The sequence below is a fragment of the Girardinichthys multiradiatus genome, chromosome X (assembly GCF_021462225.1).
Source record: "Girardinichthys multiradiatus isolate DD_20200921_A chromosome X, DD_fGirMul_XY1, whole genome shotgun sequence".
Taxonomy (NCBI): domain Eukaryota; kingdom Metazoa; phylum Chordata; class Actinopteri; order Cyprinodontiformes; family Goodeidae; genus Girardinichthys; species Girardinichthys multiradiatus.
In genome coordinates, this window is record NC_061817.1 from 3,494,146 (window position 1) to 3,505,896 (window position 11,751).

The 11,751-nt window shown below is 41.2% G+C and overlaps 1 protein-coding gene across 2 annotated transcripts; it reads right to left on the reverse strand.

Moving 5' to 3' along the window:
* Window positions 1–128: 128 nt before the first annotated feature.
* On the reverse strand, window positions 129–8,244 carry LOC124863467 (homeobox protein Hox-B8a). 2 transcript variants are annotated; one of them, XM_047357845.1, is made up of 2 exons: window positions 4,509–8,244; window positions 129–1,304 (listed from the first exon to the last, which is right to left on the reverse strand). In XM_047357845.1, the coding sequence occupies exons 1-2, from the start codon at window positions 4,939–4,941 to the stop codon at window positions 916–918; spliced, it is 822 nt and encodes a 273-aa protein (XP_047213801.1). In that variant the 5' UTR covers window positions 4,942–8,244; the 3' UTR covers window positions 129–915. The 2 variants fall into 2 exon arrangements, with proteins under 2 accessions (XP_047213801.1, XP_047213803.1); XM_047357847.1 differs by having other exon boundaries at window positions 129–1,301; window positions 4,509–7,502.
* Between the last annotated feature and the right edge of the window lie 3,507 nt (window positions 8,245–11,751).

Below are 11,751 nucleotides of genomic sequence, written 5' to 3' on the forward strand. Positions count from 1 at the left end.
AATGTTGCTCTAGTGTAAAGTGCTTTGAGTGGTCAGTATGGCTGGAAAGGAGCTATATAAATTCAATCCATTTACTTTAATCCTTGATTATTCTCACGGACTCAGAGATTAATCCAGAAAACAGTCTATTTTACAGTGTTTTTCAACAGTTTTTATTGTTATTTTTATTTATTGTGTTTTATTTTTTTTTCATCTGCACTGTGCGCATGCTCTTTTCCCTAAACAATATAGGAATACAACATAAAACAAATATCCTTGACATAGGCTACGTCAAAATCGAACTAAAACGACAGTCAGACTGTGTAAAAAATGAGACCCAACCTACTAAATCGGCATAAATAGGCAGTTTCATGTTGTTGGAAATTTCATAAGTTGCTACGTTTTCATCTTCATAATTATCATAAATCATAGCCATAACAACAAGAACATTGACGTGAGAATTACAGTAAAAAGTGCACCATCATAATATTTAACTTAATAACTATACAGCTGCCAAAGATGAAACTGTTAATGATAAAATTCTAACAATATAGAAATGTTTCACGATACTTGTTCCACAAAAAAGGAGGCTACCCTTTAATCTTTCTTCTTCTTTATTCTTGAGGGGATGGGGGTGGGGGTTATATTCTAGTTAAGTTCGAATGATAAGTGCCATCCAATTCAGTTTGATTTACAGCGGTTTGGATCCTTTCTTGCTTTAAAACACCTTTCCTGTGTGTTTGACAGCCAGCAGACATTCAGTCCTTCTAACTCACGCTCTCACCATTCTGGAGACTCATCTGATGAATCATGGAGAGAGCAGGCAGTCCATTGGCCTCACTAAAGACAAAACAGTCCACCGGTCCAACTTCACCCATCACCTCTGTTGACCATTTAGATTAACCACTCCGACCCTTCAAAATATTCTGCCACTCTTTACATTTGTTTGTGTGTTTTCTCGCAGCAGTCCTCACTGACGGAACCCTGTGTCCCCGCCGTACCCGCCACCGCACCTGCACCTCCGCCTCCTTCTCCACTTCCTCCACCCCCACCGGCCTCTCGCAGTTCCTTCTCCCTCCTCTCCCGTTCCACCGCCTCCTGTTCGCTCTTGCTACTGGGGAACTTGTCCTTGTTGTTTTCCTTTTTCCACTTCATTCTGCGGTTCTGGAACCAGATCTTAACCTGCCGCTCCGTCAGCGCCAACGCGTGCGACACCTCGATGCGGCGCTTCCTGGTTAGGTAGGGGTTGAACAGGAATTCCTTCTCCAGCTCCAGAGTCTGATAGCGACTGTAGGTCTGCCGGCCTCGTCTTCTGCCCGCAGCTACTGGGGGGAGGAGAGAAAGGAGGAAGAGGGGATACACGTGGAGAACAATCAATAAAAATAACAAGAAATATCTACATTCATGTGTATCTTTATTTGATATAGTAAACAATATTCACCGCCTGATTGTGACTTAGCTTGACTCATCTTGAGTCAAGCTAAGAGACGTTTATGTGTAGAGTCAATACAATTTGTCTGCTAAGTAGCTGAGTTTTTTCTGCGCTATGAACAGATTTTTAGGCAGGCTTGTGATAAGCCTGCAGGTGCAGTTGTATTCAGAAGTTCGACCAATGGAATTTAGCCTACCTGGAAATCTTGAAACATGTCACATAAGAGAAGAAGCACTTCTGTTGTCGTGAAGCAGGCCGTCACCTAGACGTCTGATTCCAACAAAGAATAAAATGCATGCAGCTTCACGTCAAAATAATATTAGGTAAGTATATGTAGTTGTGGATATTTTTCCAGACAGTGTGTAAAAATGTACATATCTTCACCTCCGACAACCCCCATCTGCGTTTAATTAAAATTTAGGTAAATAATAAAAAGGGAGATCAGGATTTAGTTTTTACATTTTCCAAATCATCATGAGGCCGTATATCAATCAACCATGCTGCCAAGCGATGATGTATATTATGTATTTTCCTATATAGCTACAACTTGGAAGTTAAGTAATTTCCGAAGCTACATTATCCAGGCCGTGAGGGAGCGGGATGTTTGTTAAACTACCTTACAGAGAAAAAAAATGATGTGATACTTATACAATACATACATTTGACAATAACAGCTTTAACGTGAAAACTACGGCTTTAGAATCGTCGATATTTTATATATTTTCAAATAAGCCGCCCACAGAAGGAGCAGCATTCAGAGTTTTAGGACAAAGTGAACCTTTGAAGTATTAAATCTGGGTTCTAGGGAACATGTTTATAAACCTGTGCGCGCAAAGCCCTGTCAGTAATAACTTTTCAGGATTAGATTTTAAAAATGGAGCCCTGACTTTAAAGCATATGCGCTTATCACTACAATAAGGAAGGCTGCTTTTAGTCCAAATGATCATATCAAGCTTGCAGTTCAATATCAAAATTATATTTTACAGTACGTACTCCATCAATCGAATCGTCTATCGAATTTCAAGAGAGCTCTCCACCCTCAATATTTGGTTACGTTTCTAGCGTGTCTGTCTGCAGGCACTGAAGCGCTTTTTGCAGAACAGCCAGGAGAAGAAATTAAAGGGGCCTTTGTAAACGTGCGCGGACATGTGATGTAAAGGTTCTGTTTGTGTTGCATTTACCGGGACTGGCTTGGGTTTTGTGCAATGGGTAAGAAACGAAAGCGGTGCCATATTCACCGCTTTTCACAACCTATAAAATGAAGGACATCCTTCCCCATTTATTATAACACGAACACCGAATGGCTTTTTAAGGAGCACTAATGGAAACAGGTACCCTAAAACACATCAAACATCAGACTTCTCGTGCCAAAAACGTTGTTTTGCAACATGTCATTGCTTTGATGTTTTTTTTATCAAGTTTTACAAACGTTTAAGAAAAAAAGCTTCAGATCTGTTTTAATAACAGAGACATGAGGATTTAATTGAAAAATGAACATCTAAACAAACCTGAGGAATAAAATTACCAACCCAACCTTTTGCCACATTTTTATGGACCAGTCTGAAGGTTAGGATCGAACGTTGCCGAGATTTCAGGCAACATGGCTGAAGTTATTTTATGTAATCTATTTCCCAAGTTACGACTCAAATAAAGCCTGGATCGGGCGTGCTCCAACGCATTTCCTGGTAATGTCACGTGTGGCGTTGTAGAAGAGGCCGATGGCTGCTTCGTAATACCGATCGTGAAATGCGTACCATTTAGCAAAGACGAATTTTCACAGAAATGTAGTGTTCTTGTGCCTTTGGCATTCACCCAAACGATGCACATAAATAACATATTTCTGATAATGTCACTCAGTTTTTGACACCGTGCCCGTTGTTTAAACATTTGTTCTGTATAATACTGTTACTCTTCTAAGATCAGGAGAAGCAGAAACACTGTAATCCCCACACCTATTGTACTGTCAGTCATCAGACTAATACTAACGTCTTGTAATTATGGGTCAGATTTGAGGAAAGCTGCAACAACAAACAAGAAAGAAAATGGAATATGCATCAGAGCAAGTTATATCATTTACGACACTTCGAGGGTTAGGAAGCAGTACCATCCACAATGAAGAGAAGAAATACAAGTTTAAACGCTAAAAAATATTTTCGAAAATGTAAATCCTTATTTTTGCACCTTATAAAGATAAGAAAGTAAGAAGAAAAACCTAGAAAGGTTTCGCGCGCCTGGGGCTCAAGCCTTAAACGTCAACCAAGTCCCGGACGGTCTCATTCTCTACCCTCTCCTGCTTCTCTCTCTCTATCTTTTACACACACACACACACACACACACACACAGAGAGAGAGAGAGAGACGCGGACACAGAGAGCACCCTTACAAACAGCAAAGCCGAAGAAATGTAGGCTCAAACAAAACAGGCTGCTATGGATGCCAAACAATTCACTGCTTTCTCACTCCTGCTTCAGCCTTCTCCCCTTCGCTCCAACTCAACAGCACACACAAACACCGCAAACACACACTTTACCTTTATATCTATACGTTCATATATATCTACACACACACACACATATATATATATATATATATATGAACACAAAAAATGCTAGGTTATTTGTAACCCAACACCAGCATTTCGCTATATATGATAAATATCTGCCAGAAGTTGCGTCAAACGGTACCTGTCTACAAGGCAGCCGTGTGGGATCTTAGCGCGAGTAGAATTGAATGTTTCAAATGTATGCAGCACATCTCTCTTTTCCATTCTGCTGGATAATGGTGGGAGCGGGTTGGGGGTGGGGTGGGCCTCTCCACACTCTTGTGGATTTTGTTGTTTTGCATGTTTTTTTCTGTCTCTGTGTTTAAGCTTCTTTGGAGTCTCGGTTAAACATTTTATTTTGCCTTTACTTTGACGCAGGGGTCAGTGCCCATCAACTGACATATATAATTATTAACTTCTAATCTCAATTTGTTTTGGATTCCTGACTCTCCATCATGGAAAATAAACACTTCATCTGGTGACACGTATTTGCAAAGAAAAAGAGAAAGCCTTAAATATAAAGACAACCGTTGCAGCGGCGTTCCCGTTTCCTCACCTTGTGGCCTCATCCAGGGGAACAGTTGTGTTGGTGAAGGGCTCTGCTCGGTCCCCTCCGTATCCTCTGTGCCCAATCCGGTCGCGCCACCGAGCTTGCAGTCGCTGTACTGGACCAGGTCGGCGTCTTGGGCCCCAAAAAGCGTCTGTCGTTGCAGGGCGTCGTATCCATAAAAGTTCCCCGGCTCCCCGTGACATGTGACCGCGCACGGACTCTGCTGGTAAGGGTTGCTCGGGAGCGAGGAAGCGCTGTGGTGGTAGAAGTCCTGGATCTGCGGAGTATGCTGGAAGGTAGCGCTGGATCCCGGTCCATAGACAACGGTGGGCCGGCTGCCGGTCAGGTCCTGTGCGAAACCGCATTCATAGTAGTTCGGACGTAACGAATCTCCGCTTTTGTATTTCGAGAAGAGCGAGTTTACAAAATATGAACTCATCTTTCGCGTTGTGGATATTTTTCAGTTTTTGTTAGATTCAGCACAGTCAAAGTAGGCTTTCTGGTGTGTCCTTTTTCTTTTTCTCTTTATTGTTTCCTGCTGCTTCTGTGCTGTGCTGAGAGGCAGTGACACGCCGACAACAAACTCATACACACACACATACACACACAGACCAAGATGGGGGAGAGAGAAGCGGGTCCGCCACCGGGGCTGTGCAGTTTACTCTCGTAGCCACAACACTGGATCTGGTTGTGGTGAGAGTAACCGTGAGTAACAAGAGGCAGCCAGCTGGAGAAGCGAAAACAAGCACAGCAACTGCAACAAGAAGTAGTACAACAATCAGCGCGGTTCCATAAGGTCTCCAGCGAAGAAGAAAAAGAAGAACAAAGACAAGAAGAAGCGGCAGAGGAGGAAGAAAGACTCCTGCGCATCACAATTCCAGTGGAACCGCGAGCCTGTCGCGCTCTCACCCCGCTTTCCGTGATTTACTCCTTTGCAAATGACTTGTTTCATATTTTCTCCTCTCTCTCTCTCTCTCTCTCTCTCTCTCTCATCTCTCTCTCTCCCTAGCCCCCTCTTCTGCACGTTTTCTCCTCAGCCATGGCGTCTGTCTGTTTCTGAGCGATGTGTGTATTTGTCATTTTGTACTTTGCGTCTACTAACAGTTCTTAAACTTTTAGACAAATGTGGAGAAGCGCAAAACTCCACATCAAACCCTTTTATTTATCTCTCTTTATTCTGCATTCCTTCACAGCCTCCGTCCTTTCTATTTTTTAGTTATTGGAGTGGATGGGCTCGGCTGTTAATACAGGGGGCTTAGCGGATGAAGAGGATGAGTGTGAAGCAGAGTAGCCTTCCTCGAGCAATGAGAGAACGGGGAAATAAATGAGAATTCTCCCGCTCTGCATATCAAGTGTTAAGAGTTTGGAGTGTGGATGGGTAGGTGGGGGTGTGGGGTTTATGTAGTGGCCACAGGCAACATCAGCCACTCTTTCTAATGTTTCTCCATAATTTGTGAAACGGGAAGCCGAACATGTCGGAACGGCCTACCGAGAGTAGAGGAGCTAAACCTGGGAGGAGAGGGAAGGAGTCGCGCTTTCTAATTGGTTGCAGCTTTTACAAGACCTTGCCTATAAATGTAATGGACGTTTTAGAACCAGTTGTGGGAGCTTTCTTTTCTTTCCCTTTTCATGACCGACGCTACTGGTGAGAAAATAAACGAGCTTCGAAGCAGCTCTCTGAAGATCGTAGAGACTACTTCTAGAAATATGATCTCCATAAACATGTGAGAAGGGCCGGGGAGGATAATAGGCTTGGACAAAGTGGCTGTAAACGCTTTAACAAACTATAAAGCAGTGTAAAACGGAGTGACACTGTGTTTACCTCGCTCCAATAGAGAAACTAAATTGGGAGGAAAGCCCTTCAGACAATCAGTGCCTGTAAACGCCTTGGAAGGTTTTCTCCTCTTACTACCTCAGCTCCTCCATCTCTAGATATGACTGGAGCTACAGAACATATTGATAGAGGTCGGCCAACATATGGAAATGTAAAACAATGTAAAACAGACCAAAATACAAACAAGCCTATAGTCAACCCCCTTTCACCTTAATGCCCACAGCAGGAGCTAACTTTGTTAATCTGGATACTTTTAATCCACTTTTATGATGTCACAAACTATGTTTCTGTGTCTTGGCTGTTTGCCTACTTTGAGTATAATTTTCTTTTCAAGATACGATTTTATTTCCAACCTGGGGTATGTTTTTTGTTTCATCCAAAGCTAATGTCATTACTCCATCTTTCAGTTATTTACTTTTTCTGGAGAACAAAATGATGCCAACATCCGCGTGAAATATGTTGCGTTCCATCAGTTGAAGTCATTTTTGTTGTACGTTTTCGATTTATTGGCTAGAATAGGATCTTATTGGAACTCCTCCGCGCCCTGTTTTATTCCATATAAAGGTTGGCTTGTGAGATCTGTTGTCTGTATAACGAAATGGGGACAAGGTGCACGACATAATTATTTCAGCTCATGGAGTGATTGCCTGACAGTTGTCTTACCATTCCCCCGTATCTTAGTCAGGCCACTAACACAGAACGCCCGCTCGTAGCCGATACGTAACAAGCAGCCACAGTTTAGGAAGTCAGTCAGATTTCGCGTTAAAAGTCAGCATTCGATCAATCAAAGCGACATTTCGCTCTTAATGCTGTTCATCTGTTCGCTGGGTGAAGCCAAAACAAAAGTCTACATCATCTAATGACTCTAAATAAAAAAGTCCTTTGTGCTAAACACATCCAAATCAAGAAACCAGGGTTTATGCAGAGTAATTGTATGTTTTTTAAACTCAAAATCCACATATTTTGGCCGTTCATGAAGCTCCTTTTTGCAGGTGGGTTATTATCAGAGGCCTCAACTCTCTTTACCCTCTCCATCGTGTGAAACGACCTGGGGCTGAAGCACAGTAACAATATATAAACGCTAGCCACTAACTCTGCTAAAATTATATTAAATAATATTCATTGCAATGTAAAACAACAGAATAAATTGTACTTGTTTTATAGGAGATCCTGCACTTGTAATTCATTGAGGAAGTCAAACTCAAATGGAGAGCTGCTCGTGAGTGGAGCAAGATCCCCACCAAGCGGCCGTGTATAGTAAGAGCATGTAGAGGTTGAACACGACCATGTGGCTCTGTGCTTCTTTCTCTTCAGTCACAATTTAAAGTGGTAAGTGAGCGGGATTGACAAAAATAAGTAATTTAAATCTCAGTGTTGGAGATGATTAGGGATGTTGTGGCTCAAACAAAACGACACAAAGATAATCCGCGACAAGCAACGGACATAGCCACTCCGACCAGAATAAAAATAGGCCTAAATTAAACATTCTCATGCCAAATCACTGGAAACCTTACATTTAGTGCCGACTGCCGAAGAAAAGACAAAGGCACAAGACAGAAAAACTAAAGACGGAGCTTAGTCTTAAAAATCTAAGGGTCTACATAATTGTAAATAATTTACAAAAAGAGGGTAATGATAAAATAGTAAAAACAGATTACACATCAGCCAACAACCCTAAATTATGAATTTTTTTAAAGGCAGTGTGTAAAATAACTAGACTGGTAGGTTCCATCGCCGGGTTATTTCCATCAACCTAACATAAATGTAATATAAAAACATCACTTCTAACAGATAACAGTACATCGAAACTACATGTGTGTGTATGTGTGTCTGCGTGCATGTGTGTAGGTGTGTATGTACGTTTACAATAGGCAAAATTAAAGGCAGTAAAAGAACTATTAAACATGACAGTTCAGCACTTATCCTTGCTTTAATTTCAGTGGAAACATGAACCATCACAATGTCTAAAACAACGAGACTACGGAGAGCAAACGCACACTCACAATCACTCTGAAACACACACACACACACACACACACACTCTTGTTTTGCTATATGTAGTGAGGACCATGTGTTGACTCCCATTGACTTCCATTGATTTTCAGTCATTTTCAACCCTTTCTATGCCCTAACCCTGACAATAACCCTAAACCTAACCATTACCATTGCTTACCTATCCCTAACCTAAAGTCAATTCACACCTTAGTCCTAAACCTAACCGTTAGCAAAATAGGTCGTGAGGACCAGCAAAATGTCCTCACTTTGGTACAAACGGTCCTCAATTTGATGGTGAAATCGGGAAAATGGTTCTCACTGTGATGCCAAGACAGGAACACACACACACACACACACACACACACACACACACACACACACACACACACACACACACAAGATAAGCCGTTACAGAGATCAAACCTACAGACGAATTAATTTATTACAATCACATAAAAGGCAAAATGGTGCATTGACGTTCCTGTAAAAGGTACTCTGTTTTTTTTTATTGTAAATATATTTTAGTGAGCGAGAGCAGCCCGGTTTCACTGTTCATTAAAAGCCGGATAAGAAGCTCGGGACCCTGTCTAAGCAGAGTCTGCGCAGTGTGCAGTGCTTCCTCTCAGCGCAGAACTCGTGTTTAGATGTGGAAGTTAATGGCGCCTGCGGTTAGCATCAAGAGAGGGAAACAAAGGGAGGTCGAGAGAAGAAAACACACACACACACACCTTGGTGGACTATCAAAACTACCAAAGCTGAAGAGGGGGAGGAGGAGGGGGAAATAAAGGAAGGATGCGTCTAACGCTCTCTATCTAACTGCTGCAACAGAACTCATTTTTTTCTCTCTCTTCATACATACATTTGTGGCTTACTTCCCTGCATGTCCAGGGCTTTCCAGTGCTGCAGTGTTTTCTTTATTCTTCTCATCTTTCTCATTGACTCTGTTCTCGACCTCTGTCAACCGGTGGGAGGTTGGGAGAAAAGTGGGCTTCAGAAACTTTTCTGTTTCTTCTCTTTTCGATGGCTTTTCGTCTCCCTCCTTCCTCACGGCGTGTTTGTTTTACAGCCGTTTAGTTCTTAACCTTTAGAAATTTATACGCTATAAACTTTTATTGCCATCATATTCTTTTATTGCGCCTCTCTGCGAGCAGAATCCTATCTCTCCCCTCGTCTTCTATTCCTTATTTTTACGACACCCGGCAGTGGGTTCTTCTCCGAAGCATCCGCGCCGGGATCCCGCTTCCCTCTTCATACCATAGCCTCCGTACTTTTTAACTGTGGGCTGTGAGACGCATGGTCCTGCTGCACATCCTGCGTCTGTCGTGCTGTTTGTTTCTCTGGGTGGAATAGTGATAGGAAGTGTACACAACAGCGGACGTGGGAAAGTAGAGGTGAAGAAGGAAAAGGTAAAGCTGCCAAACCTTAATAGACCCAAAGGGGCAAATCCTTTTTCCTTTTTCTTCTGGTTATTTAATCCAATTCAACCCGGAAATAAGAAATAAAAGAATTACCACCGTCCTAATCCGACCCGACTGCTTTACAGTTACACAAGATGGACCGTGTGCAGGAATCTTTTATTATGAAGCTTGGAGATCGATCTGGATGTGGTTTTTGTTAACATGACTGCTATCATTATTTATTTACTTAATTTTTTATTTATTTTTTATTGTGTTTCTTAGCAATGGATTGTGAAAAGTCCCGTTAAAAATGTTCCCCGTTAAAAACTAAAAACATGTATTTAAAACACGTAAAAAAATAAAGTAATCCATTATATTTGGCTTGGAAGTATGCGGTTTTCACATGTGCTTGACGCCACGAGTAAGTCACACAACATACTTTATATTTTAAGGCAAGCTGCACAGTTGGTGGCAGCACTTCGTATACGTCAATTCACAACAGAAGAAACTGTAAAATGAAAATGTGTTACAACTGTAACGTCAATCTATTTAGGGAAAAATATATGTGCATATTCAATGACTTCAAATTTGTCTTCTTCTTCTGTCATTATTTGCCTGTGACACAGTTGTAATTTTCGCTAATATAAATCTACTCTTCTAGCTGTTACCCAACAAACTTGTAGTGTCACGGTTACTGTGTTTAATCTGATTAATCTTTGGAAGCAGCAGTACCATATGGTACCATGTACACACCCTACAACCATCTTTCCTTCGCAAGTCTTTAATATGATTCTCATGCGCTATGGGTTGAACATGTGTGGAGCAGCTAATACATTCTTTGGTTTCCACTCCCAGGGAAGACGGCCCTGATCAGATATGACAAATCAGTTATGATCGGGAAGATTAATCAAGCATTTACAAAAACGGAAGCATATGAATAACCTTTATTTTTAATTTTCTGCTCTTTATGCATAGAGAGCTCCTTCAGATCCAGGGGCAAAGAGACGCGTATCAAGGGTGTGGATTTAAGGGTTACAATGGAGATTAATCTGTAGATTAAATAAATATGAGAGGGTGAAATAAAGAAAAATTTTGTTGCTGTGGTTTTCACGCAGTTATAGACGATTTCGTTTATAAGGTCATTTTTTAAATGAAGAGATCCACACTTTAAGCCCATATTTAAATCACGAGTGTTTTCCTGGAGCCCAATGACAGCATGCTGCACCACAAAGAGCGGGACTGGAGGGCGAGACCCGCGGATGGTGTGTTTGGTGACAAATAGCGACTGGCTGTAACAACAATTTAACATCAGCCAATCAACTGGAGCTAACATTAGATGAATGGGTTGGATCATTTACATTTTCTTCAGAGTCACGTTTGAAGACGGAAACAAGCTTGACTTCTTTTTACGTCTTGTGAAGCCCTTAATTTTTATTTAGTTATAATTAATAATTTAGCATTAGGTTTTTCCACTTCGTAAAAATCTATCAATGATTTGAAAAGTAAGCCAGATGATAACTGTAGGCTATGTCCCTCTCCATGAGATTTCATGAATACAAAAAGAAAGTCTGTGCAGAAAGACCATTTTCTGCGTGTGGCACACCGCCATGTTTTCTGTCTCAGCATTCTCGTGGCATCATTAATAAAAGCATACGACGCAGAGTTGCACTTTACTAACATATATTACATACTTACCACTGAACCCTACCAACTCTTTGCCAGAACTGATTTTTCAATCAAAATCGCTTCCGATAACCCCCGAAGCGAGCTATTCATTAATTACTGCTATTTTTGATTTATTCATTCAATTTTAACGTTAAACATTACATTCATTAGTTATTCAGTCCTGATTTCCCATACTTAAAAAGCATTAAAGATGGATCTTCTCAGAACTTTCCCATATTTTACTATTACTCTGTGTTTTCGCGTATTTTGTCTAAATAGAAACATCATCTATAGTAACATCCTAATTATATAACAATTCCTCTATATTTTATTATCAATGACTAATTCTAGCTTCAAG

Excerpts from the sequence above, each read along its gene's own strand:
- LOC124863467 (XM_047357845.1), bottom strand. The coding sequence starts at position 4,941 with ATGAGTTCATATTTTGTAAACTCGCTCTTCTCGAAATACAAAAGCGGA. Across the intron at positions 1,305-4,508 it reads CCCCTGGATGAGGCCACAAG|TAGCTGCGGGCAGAAGACGA; the intron begins GTGAGGAAACGG and ends TCCTCCCCCCAG.